Source organism: Bradysia coprophila, chromosome IV (assembly GCF_014529535.1).
Source record: "Bradysia coprophila strain Holo2 chromosome IV, BU_Bcop_v1, whole genome shotgun sequence".
Lineage (NCBI taxonomy): Eukaryota > Metazoa > Arthropoda > Insecta > Diptera > Sciaridae > Bradysia > Bradysia coprophila.
The window spans coordinates 7,220,888-7,239,987 of NC_050738.1; the positions used below are offsets into that span (position 1 = coordinate 7,220,888).

The 19,100-nt window shown below is 34.3% G+C and overlaps 2 protein-coding genes across 2 annotated transcripts in view; one reads left to right on the forward strand and one right to left on the reverse strand.

The window, feature by feature from the left end:
- The window catches only part of LOC119086020, a 100,909-nt gene extending 82,875 nt beyond the window's left edge, over positions 1-18,034 (forward strand). The window contains exons 5-7 of the mRNA XM_037196594.1: positions 6,482-6,589; positions 11,389-11,448; positions 15,133-18,034. Coding sequence (XP_037052489.1) covers positions 6,482-6,589; positions 11,389-11,448; positions 15,133-15,219 — 255 coding nt within the window. The 3' untranslated portion in view covers positions 15,220-18,034. The remainder of the gene's footprint in view (positions 1-6,481; positions 6,590-11,388; positions 11,449-15,132) is intronic.
- LOC119086019 lies at positions 1,213-2,712 on the reverse strand. Its single transcript, XM_037196593.1, has 2 exons — positions 2,627-2,712; positions 1,213-1,962 (listed from the first exon to the last, which is right to left on the reverse strand). The coding sequence occupies exons 1-2, from the start codon at positions 2,630-2,632 to the stop codon at positions 1,369-1,371; spliced, it is 600 nt and encodes a 199-aa protein (XP_037052488.1). The 5' UTR covers positions 2,633-2,712; the 3' UTR covers positions 1,213-1,368.
- Positions 18,035-19,100: the final 1,066 nt, after the last annotated feature.

Genomic DNA, 19,100 nt, shown 5'->3' on the forward strand with positions numbered 1-19,100 from the left:
ATTCTTAGCAGCAGAAAATGTAAAATGTGATTTGAATGGAGCATATGAAATTTATTGAATGAATGGAATATGTACGCCCTTCGTTAAATTAATAACAGAAATCGAAATCAAACATAACTAAACTAATTTATTCGCATTAGTAGCGTTGAAAAGCACTCCAATAAGAAACTTTCATTCAAACTGTTTTGTACGAACTGAATAATATATACGGGTTACACAGACAGTTTCTTTGGTAGAGGAATTCCTTTACACTTCAGTTTGAGAGTTTCAGCTTTCTTAACACACTTGTATTGCAGAATGGTACATACGTATTGATGAACATTTTATACGGAATGGATCGAACGGATTGTTTTAAGAAGTTAAATCTTTTAGATTGAACAAAATGAAAAGTTGAAATTGTTTGGGATTAGATGTTTTGCTTTCTGAGGGCTGGTGTTATCGTTTAATGCAAAATTGAGGCATGGATATCATGATTGAAAAGTTGAAAGTCTCGTTGTTGTATACACATTGTGGTAATGAGGATAAGTTGGTAAACAATTCTCAGACACGGGTTAATTGAGATGGTGCATAAGTTGAAGCCCTATTGATTCGTCCTGTAAAAACGTTGAACTTAAGATTGTCATTTGTTGTTTTGATTGAATGGTTTGTCGGTTATATGTTACTAAACTTTATGGTTAAATGACTATATATAGATTGAGCTGGGGAGCCCGCACCTCGCAATGAAATAAACTGAAAATTATTAAAGAAAAGTTTTTGTAAAATTCATGAAAGTCAAGCAATTCGAGAAACTTTAAGAAAACTCGGGAAATATTTCTCGAATTTCTTCAATTTCAAGAAAATCAAGAAAGCTCGGACAATTTAAGAAAATTCGATCAATTCGGGAAATTCAAGAATTTTCCAGAAATTTTCCTCATTTTCTCGACTTCGAGAATTTCTCAAAGACACAAATTGTAGAAGGAATTCATAACATTTTGGGATACAATTAACGGGACGCAGTGTCTCGTCTTTAGCTTTTTGGCGGCAAAGGAAATTTTTAAAAGTGCGACATCTTCAGGCAATTTAAAAAATTATTTATTTTTTGGACTCGGGATAAGTGCTAAATGTATTTGCACTGGAGACACTGGCAGGGCGACTTATTGGTGAAATGTGAACTAGGACTAAAGAAGTACAATATTTTGTAGTTTGAAAGTTTTGAAATTTTTTATTCTTACAATTTAGTTCTTGTTTACACATATACACACACAACACCTCCATAAGTTTTGCTATTTTATCTAAAAATTTTGTCTGAATTTGGTGCTGACGATACTTTGCTGCATTGTCACTCTCCCAATATTCGTACGACTGATCTTGTTCACTATCAAGTTTCTTCTATTCATCGTGGTCCCCGCTATTGTAAGCTGTCATTCGCTGTTTGATGTATTCATAATTTTGCTTATCGGGAGCAGAGCTAAACGAACATGATTTCGAATGATTGCCGTCGGAATCTTTGCATACGCTACATATCATTGCCCCATTCACAACGATCTTACAATTTTTCGGATTTTGTTCACTTTCTTGGTTCTGCTTTGGCGACATACTTCTGATACGATCATATTGATAGTCATTGTATGCTTGATCGTAACTGTCTACTTTTTCAAATTGTTCGGCGTCTGGAGCCTGGTGATATTTTTCATTCGTTTTTACATGGCCATCATCATCATCATCGTCGTGTCCATCGTGACTCGTATAGTCGGCAGCTTTATCAAAATATTTCCAAAGGAAAGCGTTGTGTGAACCAACATAATCGGTTTTCGGATCGAAAGCATTTCGTGTGAAACGTTGATCGTCTGCTGACAATGATTGTGATTTTAAGCCATCAAAACCGGCGGATGTGTAAAGCACTTCGAAATCATTTGAATTATCCGAACAAACGACTTGATTGTATAGTATACTGGTCACGGCTAAGATCCATGTTGCGATATTCTGGAATTGGAATTTGAGAAGTATGGTCAGACAAATTGTTTGTAAGAAACCATATTGGTAGATTATGCACGATTGCGATTTGGAAGTTATGGACCGACCCGGCGACGGCGATAAACATTTTAGACAGAGGTGTATACGCTATTTTATCTGCCGAGAACAGATTAAGGAGCGATATGCATGAACCGAAAATTTTTTATTTGAAAAATGTCTTTTTGTGACGATTAATGCACAACTCTCCTCATATATCGAGGTAAACAGTTTTGGACTAGAGGAATAAATTCGAGATTATCGTTCTAGGGAAATAAATTAAATAAAAGCCCAATGCACACAAGCACAAAACGTCTATGTAGCGAATTTTAGGAAAATGATTGCACACGATCTGTAAGCAAACAGCAAATACAAATTGCAGTTAAACCATCACTGATAGTACTCTCTACTATCTTTTCACACGAATATCCGAACACCAGTCGTTATAACATCCACTATCCACGATTTCAGAAACTATCCATCCAAAATTGAACTTATGGACTCTTTCATGCCATGGAACAAAATTAAGCTTTTTCGCGTTGTGGCCGTCAATTGTCAAAACTCTACCGTCCACCCGTCCACAACTGATACGTAAATAACTATTTCGAAATATATCAAAAATATTCGAACACGTTACCTCCATGATAAATCAACTTCGTTTACTGAAACTAGCAACGTATTCAACTGCTCCAACGACACTATCAATTTTATGCACAAAATCTCTTATATACCCAACAACTTGCATCTTTTTGTGGTAATACCGAAAATTGCATATCTTAGTGACAACTGAATTTCCCTTTATGTTCATAGAAATTCAGACCGTAAAAGCCCGTAAATATGAAATGTCTTGCTTGCATCACCACACAAACATTTTTAGACCCGTGCGAACCATGGTCTAAAGTTTGAATAAATCGGAAAGTGTAAGATGTGCAACTATACGGTTTGGATTGGTTTGATATTACCCTGTTACAGGCGGCAAGCATTTTAACAGTTTTCTGTTCAAACTATTACTTCATTTGGTAGACGATTTTCGTATTGATTTCAGAACTCTTTTACTTCATTTGTTTGAACATCCTTTTTCTACATAAGACCTCATTAGCCACAGTTTGTTGTTTAATATTTCTTTTGTTATCGATAGAATCTTCCGAGAATTTTTGAAGATGCGGAACACGATTTTCTCTTCTTCAAAAGGTCAAGACATTTGTTAAAAATCTCTCACCTGTGTTAGCGTCTTACAGACCTCTCCAATTGACTTAAGGCAATTATCTTCATCATATTTGTTTCTTATTTCAAAATCATCCAACTAATGGACCATGTTGCTTTAGTTACGTTGAGTGTAAGAATACAACATGCAGAAATGTTGGAAAAACCTAAAAAAAACTTTTGTACCGAATCCAATCGCATTCTAATGTTTGAAAATAAAGTGCGACAAGTAATTTGAAAGAAAAAAAAACGAAATAATTTGAATGTCTAATTGTATCTCTAGGTAATTGTCGACAGATTTTCTATCTCAGTTAAAAATTGGGATAATCCATTTATCATTTAATTGCATTAAACAGATTGAAACAGCACGATCATAAAAATGAACAAACTAACAAAAAAGTCTTCACCATAGAGTTACACATCAATACGTAGATCTCAGTTGATTGCAGTTTGTGAAACTATGAACTAAATAAATTTGTCATTTTTGCTCAAATACATTTTTATTTTTACTCACGTTGTTAAGAATAGCTTCTTCGAATTGTTTGAGCATCATGGACCTATGCTGTGTTACATTAATTTGTCGATGAATGAAATAAGGAATGAATGAGAAATGAATAGAGAGTCGTGCACCGACTCAGCCAGCAGTTTCTTTCATCGATCATTATCAAATTAAAATCCGTCTATAATAAAGAGATTTTGTGAGAAAATAAAAATTCTTAAAACTATTCGGGACCAGTTGGTCTCCAAAGAGTGTTTTTGAACAACAAGCTGTAGAAACTGTTTTTTCAACAAGTGCGGACTTTGTATATCCAAGACAAGACAGGCATTTTTGGGTCCTGAAGCGGTTTTCGTGGTTTTAGTTTTAATTTCGAGGTAAAACTTTATAGTTTTCATTGCTTGAGTTGGATGGAAAAAACTACCACCCCTCAAAGTAGGGTGGTGAAGGGGAAGGTGGTTGATATAAGTCTTAGATTCGTGTAGGATGCTTTCTTAATCTAGATTAGTATGGCCGAGAGTTATGAGCCCAATACAAATTATTCAATGAAAGCGTACGGAAAAGGTTGCCTGGAAAAGGTGTTCCTCAAATCAAAATAACAATCGTAACAAGAATGGGACATAATGAAACCAATTGTCAAATAACGATTAAATCCATCCCCTTTGGACGCAGTATATCTTAGAAAAGTTTTTGATATTAGATCTTCTACTTCATTTGTTCAACAAGTTTTCTGCTATATTATATATCACCGTACAAAGTTAACTGCTTATTTTTTCCTCTACAACCAGAGGTTGAATGTTGTTCCCAGTCGAAAATCTTTATTTCTCCCTTGTTAATGTTCCAACAAAAAATTTCTTTTAAAGCTCATGTAAAAGCTTTGTCAAACTTAGTCGCTTTAAATACGAAATTAATGAAAAGAGCCAATTGGAAAGCGTATTCTTTGCTGCGTATTCACATCAGGAACTATTTTCCGAAAATGTTTTCCCACATTTTCTTAAATTTTCGGACCTTTTACCTTGATTTTCCGAAAAGCAATTTTTGGGAAAATCTGGCAAATGGAATCTTAAAAATAGTTTCCTATTTTATATGAATAGCAGCATGAACTGGGTCTGGATTTTTTTTTTCTAATTGAAACTAGAGTATAAAGAAAAATGATGCGAGAGGCGAGAAACTGTTGTCGAAGCAAGTTGATCAAAAATACACGAGAGAGTTTATTGTTTTCTGTTTTACCGCGAAAGTTGCATGAAAATATTCTCGACATCATCGATCATTTTCGCAGGGGCGAATAGCTATGTAATGTTCAACTTTCGCGTGGGACAAGCAGTAAATGCATCTTAGAAATACGTGAGAAATCATGGAAGGACCTCAAAAGTGACAACAAAAGTTGCATATACAATTTTGATGACTTCAGAAGGATAACTTTTACTCAAGGTAGTACATAGCCGGATGGACGTGTAAAGTTTTCTTGTAGATTTGAAATCTACGAACTTCTACGAAAACTTGTTAAAAGCGGCTTAATATAGCGACGCACAACAGCCGTGTTACAAAGTTCTCCTTATTTTGGATTTTTTGTTACCACTAAATAATTGACTTCATTTCCCGACTAAATTGAAGCAAAATCGTACAAAAACATTACCACCATCTCCGACTATAAATTCCTGTTAGATATTACATAATTTATGAAGGAATAAGTATCTCATGATTGATTTAATTTTAGATTAATATTTATACCACAACAGCACCCAATACCGTCTCTCTTTGTATACCTTATGTATACAAATGAGTCTGTGTTTTCTGCTTTCCACCTCATCAGTTCCTTATTACCCTGACTGTATTGTTTTTAATTAACTCAATCTCTGGAGTAACAACTGTAATTAATTCTGGAGTGATATTGCGTTATATTGACATTGATGGTAGTTTGCTGTGCGATTTGGGGCGAATTGTTTTTATTCGTTAGTTTATAACAGTGCGAAACGTTGCTGACACTAACGTAATGTTAACGTTGTCTGGAAGCAGAAGTTGATGTATGAAGTAGTTGTATAAATGAACGTGAATCTAGACGTGTGAACATTGCTCGAGGTACTTTCTCAGAATACTCAGAGTTATGGTGGTACATAAAAATGCAACAAGAATTTCTCTCTACACCAACCAACTCAATGCAAAAAAGAAAGTTCATTTATATTTCGACAGCAAGACAGTACAACCTGCCTACACAGTCGTAATATATACAATGGCAATGTAACAAATTTCCTTTTGTTTTCAGTGAAAATTTGAAATGATTTATGGTTCAGTTGCTCACCCATTTTTGACTCTATGAAATATAAATTGTTTACAAAAAACAGGACTTAAATACACTTTCCCTGGCGAAAAGGTACTCAACAGTATACACAACAACAACACACACACAATGGATAAAGTTTCAAATGACGTGGGTCTGAATTTGAAACAGTTTAAGACGCATTGTGTTCATTACATAGATCTGCGAAAATTTACGATTTAGGCAGGCCCCACAAGCCCATATTTAACTGAAAATTCTTAGTTTTTTTTCTCTTCCGTTTATTATTTATGATTTTCGCTAACAATTTATATCACAATTACGTGCATGAACATGAGCCACCACAAAAGAAATCCATTTGTTCAAGGGGTTTTAAATTGTCTCACTCGGATTTATTTATGATGTCTCTGTGTTGTGTATGTATCCCCACTTATATTGTTTGTCTATTTACTGTTATTTCCAGCTATGTTTATTTGCTTAACAAATGAATAATAGAAATTGTGTTCCTTTTGTTTCAGGAAAACGTCGGTTTCGTCGTACCGTGGATTATAGGATTTATATGCTTCATGGCGTTAGAGGCAGTGGCAATGGTATATTCGAATGTTCTTAGAGATCATGTGAATCGGGTAAGTTGAAAGGAAGGCTATTTCGAATGGTTAATTATTTTTGATTAGAACTAATTGGTCGGAGACTTTAGCAAAACATATTAGCATGGGATGGGTCAAGCGATGTCGCGATACTAAAAGGGTATGGTTTCGTAGTCAAGACTATAAGTATTCAAAGTGATGCTTGATAGGCTTTTACGACTTTCACTAAACTGTTACAATATCAGTCAAATTCTCAGAACTTTTGGAACGAATAGTCTGACGACAGAATCACACCCAAAAGGTTATTATGAATAAAATATTGGTCTCACTCTTTTCTATTTTCATTGAATGACGTAAAAAATGGCACTAAATGGACATTTTGTCCATCGAAGCATATGTGAATAAATGGATACAGATTGGTTAGTGTGGTGATGGACAAAAATATTTTTTTTTTATTATTATCATCCCTATAAATTCTCCTATCTCATAGGTTTTTCATAAGCTTATTTACGGCAAGGCTTTAACTTTTTTATATAAAATTGTAGTTTCCCACTCATTTAACCGATTTTATATTTCGGGTAAGGCTCATCTTTTTCTATGAAAAGGTTAAATGTTTGCTAGAATTTCGATTTGAATAAAATTCCATTTAATAGCTATCATATTAAAGCTCACAACAGAAAAAAACGGTAACATGAATTTATTAATGTGCACCAGTTCAGAAATAATATTGGAGGTTTTGATGGAAATGGGGGGAAAAAATGGGTGAATAAATTTGCTTCGACAGAAATTTGATTAATATTTATATGATGTTTGGAATATATCGGAAAACAGACACGTACGCCCTCGTAGTACAGTCCTATAATACTTTTCATATGCATAACTGAAGCTGAAGCAAAACCAATTATTGCTGGAAATTATTTTAGGGCTATCCTGTATCAGATCTTCCGTTCGCCTCTCAAACTGCCATGTATATAACATCAATATTGAATTATTTAAATTTTGTCAAAAGCCTGGGTCGCCAGTTTTACAAGCTCCGTCTCAAAAATTTCAGCGGTGTCTAGCTGAAAAAAAAACAGTCTATGGCTACTAAAATTCCATTGAAATGAATTACAGTTATAGAAAAATTGAACGAAATGTTTACAAATGGCTTCAATTTGACTTATATGCAAAGAAATTACTTTTTCGCAACAAGTGACGAAAAGTAGGACTTTTCATTGCCTATATTGCGAAAAACGTTGTATACAACTCGATGATAAATGCTTTTGTAGGCCTACGGCCTCGAGTGACAATCTACACATCTAATGCCTAAAAAAGCATTTATCACTCGGTTGTATAAATAACTATTTCATACCTAGGACCCGAATTCGTCGCACTTTTTCTCAGTCAAAATATGAAAAATATTATTCGTACCACGGACTAAACGTCTTTTTTAGCGTATTCGATTCCAGACCTCGCCTTCGGCTCTGTTCGGAAACCTCTCACACTCTAAAAAAGACTTTTAGTCCTAGGAACGAAATATACTATTGCACTCGCTACACCATGAAATCACTGAATATCACGCGTCAAAAGTTATCGAAAACCACACTCTTTTAATTCTATCTTAGAAGACTTGGTAAACAGGTCTAGGGATGGGAACGGAATTTGCTTAATAATGGGCATTCTCTGTGTTTGTAATGTTATTCTATTATATGAAAATTTGACGACGCGGAGAACGATGTGCAGCAATTTATTTATGTGTACAAATGCGATACAAATGCTTTGAATTTGTTTTTGTTGTTTGTGTATTTCATGGTGTAGTAAGTGTAAAATTTTGTGCATCACAGGTTCGAAACCAAGTGATGCAAATAACTTCAATTCATTTATGACTTCTTTGAGTAAAAAGTAAATTTTAAGTTTATTTTCCTTCAAAACATTTAGTTTAATTTGTAACATTTTCCACGTACGATTGTCCTCCCATTTATGTACCCAACCATTTTCCAGCCGGCTGAAGTCGACTTTCGAAAAACTTGACTGTTCGGCAGAACTAAGATCTGTCTTTAGCAATCGGTTTGAGATATAATTATTAAATCTGTTACTTCAATTTGACAAAGTATCGCCATGTATTCCACATAAAATCATTTACTTCATTTGTTTTAACATTAATTTTACTATTTAAGAGTTAATTAACGATAAACAATGACCTAGTTTATTGTTGTCGTCGATATCGATAACAGTTGAAAGGTTATAATAGATTCATAATATTTGATATCTTTTTAACGTCTTTTTAATATCAATTCACTGCGATTAGGGCAAATGCACCATACTATTTCCATAAATGCTATCCAGGGTAAAATTCGTGAATTTCGCTTTGCCGAAAAGCATAGATTTGAGCGTTTTTTTTTAAACTGGATTTTAGTTTACTTTTCATGGCATCTTTCCTTTAGAATTCTTTTAAAAAAAATATAAGACCGCAATAACGACCACGAATGTGTTAGCTTTCAACAGAAAATTGATTTAGTTGCATCACTTTGACCAGGGGTGGAATTACGGCTGCAGTTTTCTACATAGAAAAGTTTCTTTTCTACATAGAAAAGATTCTTTTCTATATAGAAAAAGAAGCGTTCAGCTATTCTTCGACAGATGTCGCCGCAATATGGCAAAAATAAATTAAATTTCAATCATCATATCAACATTGCTGTGATTGATGTTTGATCTGTCTTTTTTAGTAATGACACACTTACTATTTGAAAATGGACGTAATTTTACCTCTCATCGCTTATGATCGTCGAATGCAAATGGTGATGGAGCGTAGATTAAATCGCGACATGACAAACCCTTTTAATGTGCCTATCACTGAGTATGTAATATTTACAATTTAATTTCTGGTATTGATAAACTAAGAAAAACCATTCAGATTTTGCAGTGCATACCGCCTGCCACAATACCTTGCCCGTGACTTGATTCGACAAATAGAGCCGCATGCGAAGCACATTCCTCAAGGCATCCCACTACATTTACAAGTTTTGTGTGCTCTAAGTTTTTACGCTGGTGGATCGTATCAGAAACGTGTTGGTAGAGATGCACACAATTACGTCAGCCAGTCAGTTGTATCTCGGTCTGTCCGCATGATAAGTGAAAACTGAGCAGTTTATGAAAATTTCGTTAAACTGTTCACCTTTTTCAGAGCCCGTCAAACGATAACAACAACGCACTGCGTTGATAACAACCAAAAACAATAGATAACTATTTATTGTTGCGGTCGTACATTTTTCAAAAAGGATTCTGATGAAAAGATATCATCAAAAATGAAAATACGAGAAACACAAATGTATGATTCAACCTTAGCTATGCATGGATGCCTCTTAATGAAATTTCGTTAAATTCGTGAAATCTTTAAGCTCAAAACACACGATTCATCGAAAACATGTTTCGACCAAAATTTTCTTTGTTCTTTTATGCTTAACGAAAATATAACAAAGAGAATTTTGATTTTTAACAAATTACTCGAAAATTCATCAATTTTATAAATTCACGCAAATTTCACAAAATTTCATAAATTTTCACGGAATACAAAATTTTGAAATTAGTGAGAGTTTTCATGAAATTCGTTAAATTTTATAAAATTCGTAAATTTTAATGAATAAAGCTTTCCATTAATAAACAAAGCCCACGAAATTTTAATTCATCCAACTTTGTCCGTAAAATTGTTTTTACATTTTCAAAATAAATGATCACCGAAAAAAATGTAAATTCAAATTTCCTATAAATTTTGTAAATTGAATGCAGGCAGAAAAAAAGAGTGTTGAAACGTGTCAATTTTAACTATGGCAGCATATTATCCATTTGAACGTATTCAGTTGTATTTATATGGATATGGATATTGATTAATATCTCACATTTCGCAAATATATGTACTACGTACATGATGATAATAAATTATAAACGAACATTAATTGGATGTCCGGACGGTTAATCTTTGATGACATCAATTTTATGATGATAAATTGGATAGGCCACCCAAAGCATTACCACAAATTTAGACAATCATTTCGTGATGCCACAATAATTTATTAGAAAATTTCGAAAACATTAATTATTCGGTCTGGATTCTTGGCTGAGATCAGCTATAAAATGACTGAAACTTCGGATTAACTTATGGAATTTAAATCGAATGATAGATAGATGTTTACGTCTAGCTTCCCCACCGAACCCACTTACACAATCTATAATCGAATCGAATTGAATGCGTAGATGTATGTAATCAATCGATAAAAGGGAAGAAAATCGTAATTCATCAAACACCTTGAAGAAATTCATAAACCGTTAAACGTTCGCTTATCTTTTATTCATGCCCATTATATATCGAAAGTTAAGCTTTGCTATTCAATCAACCGAATGAAATCATTAATCTTAGCCAAAATGTAATCAATCATCGTTTGCGACTGTGTATAATATGCAGATGTACCTTGTTTCGAGTTTCGAGAGTCCCTTCATACACAGCACAGCCGCATAAAAAGTTTTTTGATTGATTTAGTATCAATTGATTTTGACATGTATTTCGATTTCAAACAAAGTGTGTATCCACGAGAATGATTATTGGGAATGTGTTACAATCAACATATCAATAACAATAACACATCCGGCGGTGTTGCTGCGCCATATGTTTACTGAAATTTATGTTATGTGAGATTTTAGCTGGATATTAATGAAGCGATTTCCTTTAGCTGTTATATGAGCACATAAAAATGAGGCAAAGGGGTAAAGTTTACTCGCTACGTATATCCTATTTCTTCCTACACACATTCGTAATTTGACGTCAATCATTGGAGTTTATTAATGTGGAAAATTTCTCTTTTCAGCAATTCGATGCGCTGTGCAAGGCTGAGGTTGCCTTTTTCATGGCACGAGCTTTTATTAATGTAAGTAATTTTAAATGGAACGTTTGAACGATTTGAATGAGGGTTGCACTGATTTTCTCTGAAGCTTTTAATTTCATCCTCAAAATAAAACGAAAAATTTCACAGATAGACCTTTTGTGGTTCGTCAGTTTTACCATTATCCAGAATATCTTAGGATTCCGAGCTTTTTCTGTCGGTCGTCCTATAGAAATGTTGGACAACGGCAGTCACAGAGAACGGACGTGTTTATGCGTTGCTCTCTAAAAGTGTTTCTTTTGTGTGGCTGTGTGTGAATTCATTTTCGATTTTGTCTAATTTCTGTGCCAACTTTTACGGCTTTGGTGTTTTTATTTTGCTGTAATGTTTAAATGGTGAAATTATTTTAAAGGTTTTATTAACGAAGTCAAAGTGTTGTTCTCGTAGGTCATTTTCTCTTTGATCAATAAAGTCGTTCTCGCCTCATTGTGCGATATCAACAATTGTGTTATTTCCTTTGTTATTTAACATGTGCTTCGTGGCGTCGGTTTACGGATTAACAATCGACTCTACCAGAAGCTAATGCTAAATTACGTGCTCGATTAATGTACGAAAATGACACATTGCCGTATGGCATCTGGCAGTCAATTTTAGTGCAGGTAAGGTACAAACGCTTCGGGTTCTCATTTGACACCCCAAAACCACATAGCAAATTTTTACAAATTTGCTGTGGTACAATCCCAAGATACAGAAACTATCTTGTACTCCAAAATGACCGCGAGGTTTAACAGATCTATTGATTGATACGTTGTATGGATGTCAAGGGATATGACGAAATACGAATCATTCAAACGCTACAACCTGCAACGCCAGAACGAGTTCAGTCACATGGTGGCATGGCGATTTATACGAAGAGGCAACTCATGGCCTATGGTGATTAGACACTTGCTATTACCTAAAACTAATAGCCGTAACCGTAACAAAGTCGGAAATATCAAAAAACCCAACATTCGCTTTCTCCATAAAAGAAACCATATCGACATAATGTCAATAGTAGAAAGAGCTACAACATGACAATGTTGATAGCGCCATCTTTGGGAAAATGTACAGGTCAATTAGTGATGGTTGTGGTATTCGCATACCACCCACGGCTTGGAGAATTCACAACGTATGGGACGTTAACACACGGTCGATTTGTGAACAATCTAAGTCGGGAGAGATATGATGTAAAATCACAGTCCATATGATCAAGAGACTTGTACAATAGCACAACAGGCCCATCTGAGGCTTAGGTGCTGGGCTTACACCCTCCCATCTAATCTAATCTAATCTAATCCTATAGAAATGTTATAAAAGTGGAGGCTGTACTGCAGATATGCGATATGCTTAGACTATCTTCTCAACTTTCGTAGCCTAATAAATCGCCCAAAAACCACTTACAGTGGAAGTGTGACGCAAGTCCTTTTATCCACTTACAAAAGAATTGTTATCGGTCAAATGACGCTTACGGCTTCGACGCGCAAAACGTTATGGTGCAAAAAATGGCAGATGATGTTGAAAGACAATATCTGAGCTGAGAAGCTTACCAAGAATCTTGGTCCAGTATCACTTGATTTCCTCAGATTCTCTAAGTTGTTGCGTCATTGTCAGGTTGAATCTTGAATTCATCATGACTAATTATAATTATCCCAATTGCGCTCATTCCTTCCCGGCATCAAAATGTTGCAATTGCAAATTAGTATAATCTCTCAGACTGAGAGTGTTACAATTTACCAGCACTTATTCTAATCTTTAGTGCAGTGTTTGTTCATCACAGAAACAACACAATGGAAGCATAATGTCGATTAGGTGGGCAGAGAAAGTTCTAATTAAAACATTTTCTGTGAAAATGCTTCTCGGCTTACCATTTCAAGACATATGACATTATTCACCTTACGAACGCTGTAACAAAACGCCTTTCATTTATTAATAAACCGACCCTTTTTGTGTGTTCTTTAATTAAAGCACAATACACTTAAGGGTTGTTCTGTTTGGAGATTTAAATTTGATACCAAGACCGACTGGTATAAGCATAAAGCATCTAAGCAAATGTAAACAAAATTTAATTATTCCATTTTGTAAATTTTTTTTAATTGCTTCGGGACATGGTTAAACCCGTATAATTATCATATCATAATCAGCAATCTTTGTCGGTTCTGTTTGCTTCAAAACGGATGTTCAGACCCGAAATTTTCACTTACAATAGAAAATATTTCCGCAGTGAAATTCTACGATTAGATTTGCTATAAATTTGGAAGCTTCATAAATGCTTGATGGCTGGATTATCGAATTACAGATTGGGGATATTATTTCAGACGACGAATCGTGGTACAAAAATCAATACAAACTCGCACTTTTCTTCTAAATATCTTCTCGCTGACTTGAATAAGTAGAGTAGGAAAATTCTATACAGAATCTATCCACACTGGTTGGTGTTTGAAACCGGTTTTTCTTGGTGGCCAACACTTAACCATCGAGCTAACTCTTTCCTTACTGTAGACCTGTCTTATCTTGTAAAGAATCAAATTAAATAAATGGGGATCGCAGTAAAAAGTATGAAATAAAGCCAAAACCATGAAAATGAAATCGAATTTTAGTAGATCCACAATTTTCACACTCGCAGTCACTTTTTAGTCTTCATTGTCAAAGTTTCAACATCATAGATGTATCATACACACTCTCTCGCATTCTTAGTCTACAATACTTAACTTAGCCGTTTTCTGAAAATCATCCGAGATTTTCTCACGAACAATTACGTACGTAATTGGGAATTTCGTATTTACGTATTTTAGTGATATCCATGTCAGTAAAAACCTAACATATTGAATGTTAGGATGTTTCTTGAGCACAATATTCCTTATGTCCATCTCCGGAAGTACCGTCCAACGCTTGTATCACGAAACTACGTAAATACGAAATTCCCAATTACGTACGTAAACGTCTATTAGAATGAGCCTAGTACATTGTACGGCGTTGTTATCAATAAACCAATACCGGTTATGTTAACTACCAAAAATTGAGAATAATTTTTAAATTCGTCGCTCATTCAGTTATTACAACTCCTAGAGGAAAATTAAAGTTCTTGAAATTACCTCTGACACTGTTATTTCTGTAACCGATTTTTCAGCTCTAACAATAACAGTGTTTGACAATAGGTAAAACGTCAACACTATTTCCATTGACTGGCTCGGTGTTGTTTATTGTACATATCTGCAATTTGAAGAGAGTAAACTAATCCAATTTAGCTAATCGAAATTGAAATCGATATTCAACGATATCATAAAATCGTGTTTCTAATTTGAGATTCTGATAATCGCAATTGTTGTTTCGCTTTTTCATTTCCATTCCCATACCTGTGACGTTGGAACGGAAACGCCAGCTATTCGCTAATGCTAAAATTCGTATAACCAAAACCGAATCCACGGTGCCCACATTTATGTGCTAATCTATGAGTGTTGTTAACTGGCTTTGTCGTAGAAATGGTTAGCTGACAGAATGCTGTATTTGATGTAGGAAAGGGTGTGTTGAATTTTGAATTGGAATAGTCTTTTACATAATTAGGGATGTAAAGATGAAAAGTGTAGTTTTTGTGTGGATTTTATGTAATGGATTATTAACATAAAAAGTACGGTTTTCGACACATGCAGCACGTAAAAAGTAAAAAAGTTTTTTTTAAATTTTACTTTCCAGTCTATTGCGATTTGGGGCGTTCTTCGATTCTACAATCTTCTACGCATTGGCGTTAGCTGGAAAGGTCCAGAAGTCATAGAACTCTGATACAACCCATCCGATTCGTCTAAAGGTTCCACTGGCCGTCGTCAAAATGACGAAATGAGACGCAATCATGAAATTACCATTAACATTGAAAATAGTGATGACGATGACGATGATGAGGACGTACACATGACAGACGATGCTGAAAAGAGTGCAGCTAGCGGCAGTGACGAAGATGATTCGCTATTGGTGGCGTACGACAGTAATTCGGTGGCATCTGTGTGACATACACAAAGTGCGATGACAATAGAAAAGTTAACGTCAAAACGATGGACAATATGTTTGGTAGTTATGATCACTGCTGCTGAACTGTATGCCCAGATTATTTTATTATTTTAAAATTGAATAAAAATTTACGCTTTTTTGGCTGAATGCTCATTCGCTTTGATTCTCTCATGAGTCTTTTCATTGAGAAAAGATTTAATTTGCAAGGCGTGACATCACTTGAAGTAGTAGAACTATTAAAAAAAAAGTTCTAAAGAAACAGATTAAGACACCTCTGAGTTGATAACGAAGACAGTGGCGCCTCCACGACATAGTTCTCTGTGTACTAAAAATTTATATGGAAAATATCCGCTGAAGTCCCAATTTGGGAGCCTTCAAAGGTGTTCAGAGCCTAGAAAATGGCGCATATCCACGCAATAGCATCACTTTTTTCTCGAAGAAATTCTCTCAAATGATGCATTTTAAGTGTAATGTCCTACAAATCACCCTATTGATCGTGAGTTGAAGCAAAGTGATAGAGAGAACGTTCCGAATTGAATGCGTACAACAGGCGACGTTGTTAAATTTAGATAATATTTTGTGCCAATGAAAAATGTTAGAAACCGAAAGGAAAAACCATTTAATTTTAAAGAATATTTGAACAGAAAACTTTTATACGTAAAGACTTAAGGATTAAATTCATTAAAGGAAGCTTGAAATTCTATAGAATATTGTAGTTGGAAAAATCAAAATCTAGTTATTACAGAGTTATTGATAAAATTAATAAAATGTTATTAACGAATTGATGTTAAAGTTGGACATTTTCGTTAAATGGAATAATAATTCGATGATCTCGAGACTTAAATAAATAGATATTCAGATAAGGGATAAACCGTAGAGATATGTTGAAAATAGAAAATGTTCTCACATCCGTAATGCTCTTTTGTTGTCGAAACTAACAGAATAGCTTTGTAAATACGAAGGTATAACACTTATGCAGAAGGTTTAAATTAAACGATTTTCTACTTTACGTTCGAGAATATATAGACCGAGAGCCCGTGCGTATGTATGTATCATTCCCTCGGTCCTACGGTTTGCAATCTATGTTATCATCATCACCACGATCATTGTTCGGGTGTATTCACTGACGTGCGACCTCTGTGAGCACTAATACATCCACTTTTTCCACTTCTAATGCCATTTCCACTTGGCCAATTGACAGAAAACACACCATTTTTGCCATTAATATTTCATGACAAACAAACGTCCGTTCTACAACTTTGATTCTTGAGCAATAAGAGGACCCTAAGGAGTGTATGCACCATCGGTGTCCAAATGACGCAAAATTAAATATAAAAATAAAAAATTTATTCAAATTTCTGTCGTCTTTGACTGTCAGAGTCTAACTGACATGTTGAAAGTTGAAAAGCCTGACTTGTCTGCCACAATATACCTCTCAACAAAAAATTTATTTTTAAAATTTCATTCTTCATTTTGCGTTGATGCCTTCATTTCGACACCAATTTTCCATGATATGTGACTGCTACGATATACACTAGGCATATTTTCGTTAGACACCTCATATAACACTCAAAAATGAAAGACGTTGGAACAAATGTTTCCCATTATCAAGTAATTTGACATACATTTCAAACCATGTCCTTTCGAGGAACTAACATACATACAGGCTCTCGGTCTACCACATTCTGCTGGAAATTGTTTTACTTCTGTGTGCGAGAACGAGACTTAAAGCTGTAATTAAAGTTATTCCAGTAAACAGTAACTATACACATTTTGAGGGAGAAAAAAAGTGTCTCTGCAAATTGTGTTTTAAGTACCACATGCATTACACGTTCTGCCACTGCACATTTTTTGTTTATTCAACAATTAGGACGTAAATTGGATAATGTTTACAATGTTTCGTTGAAACATATTCATGGTACGATTCCTTACAGTAGTACAACTGTACACAACTGTATCATTTTTGCATAACTGAATAGGCCATCTCGGCCATGAATAAAGAAACTAAATTCATAGCGTCGAGACACAAATTAGTATAAACTGATGCTGAGCTCCAGAAAAAAAATTAATTCAAATTTATTAGTCTGCCACACATTCAAACAGTTAATAAGTGGCGGCGGCATGGCACTGACGAATTTCTCTGGCAAACAATATTTCATATTTTTCGTACGTACCACTGGTTTATGGGAGTAACTTTCCTTGCATCATTAAATAATTCCCAAGACGTTGTTTCTTGCACACATTTTATTTATCTCTCTTATTATACCTCTGAGATGATGAAGATTAGTGTTAGACAAACATTTAATCTTCTAACATCATTTAATTTTATATTTTTTATAGTGCTAACCGACAGACACCGTGATAAGTAATTAAGAAGTGGGATGATGGGTAAGTGCGGTCTGTTAAAAGCAAAATTTATTTTTTTTTTGTTTTTGTTTGTTTGTGCTTCGCAAGGGTAATCAAATTTCAATAACAGAAATGTTTTAGCTACTTAAGGTAGAGTAACAAGATAATAAATAAATTCAAATGGAAACGGAGCAACTTAAAATTAAATTAATGTTGTAAATAACATGTACATTCAAATGAATAAATAAATAAAAGAAAATGTCAAAGATATTAATGGACGGAATTTAAGTTATTCATAAAAATATGTCGTATACCCTGGCCGATAGACTTGCAAACAGTAGTAATGGAGGGATAGAATTTTTCACAAATAATTTTTAATCGACGTAAAACATTAGTCTAAGCAAAAATTGAATTTACCCGAAATGTAGGCGGTGGAAAAACAACTTGAAAGAGCCTGGTCGTTTGTTGGCCGCAGTGTATTTTACAGACATGTCGTAGAACAGTTTGTTGCTTAGAATAATGTTTTGTCTCTATTAAAAATAACTTCGAAGTTCGTTTGGATGTTTTAATATCCCTTAACGAAGCAGTACTTTGCAGCAGGGACTATTTTTGAGAAATTCTTTGAGAAATTTTGAGAAATTTGAGAAATTCTTGAGAAATTCTTTGAGAAATCTTTGAGAAATTTTTGAGAAATTTTTTATATTTTTGAGAATTTTGAGAAATTTGAGAATTTTGAGAAATTTGAGAAATTTTTGAGAAATTATTTGAGAAATAATTGAGAAATAATTGAGAAATTTTGAGAAATTCGATTTCTCAAAATAGTCCCTGCTTTGCAGAGGCTCATCAGTTAACTTTACAAGGTAGCTCCGACGAACAGAAATAGTATCTGGCTGTAATGTCGTCCTAAATAGCAAAATAAATGTTAAAGCAAATAAAGTACAGTGACAAACACTCTAAAATACGGTCTTTTTCTGAATCTCTTACCTTTTCAAGTCCACTTTGTTCCACACATTCCATATCTTCTCTTGTATATATTTTAGACCTAAATGTATGAATACATCCGATTCAGTTCATGTGGCCAGAATTTGGGAATTGCACAAACATTTAGTTCCAAAATGGGAAAGTATATTCAAGAGAAGATGTAGAATGTTTGGAACAAAGTAGACTTAAAAAAAGGAGTTCAGAAAAAGACGGTATTTTAGAGTGTTTGCTACTGTAAAAGAATGTTCGAACGAAATTAATTTATTTAGCATTGGAATTTTACATCTAGAAGTCTCTTGAACTTTAAAATATTACTTTCTTCTTTGATTTTA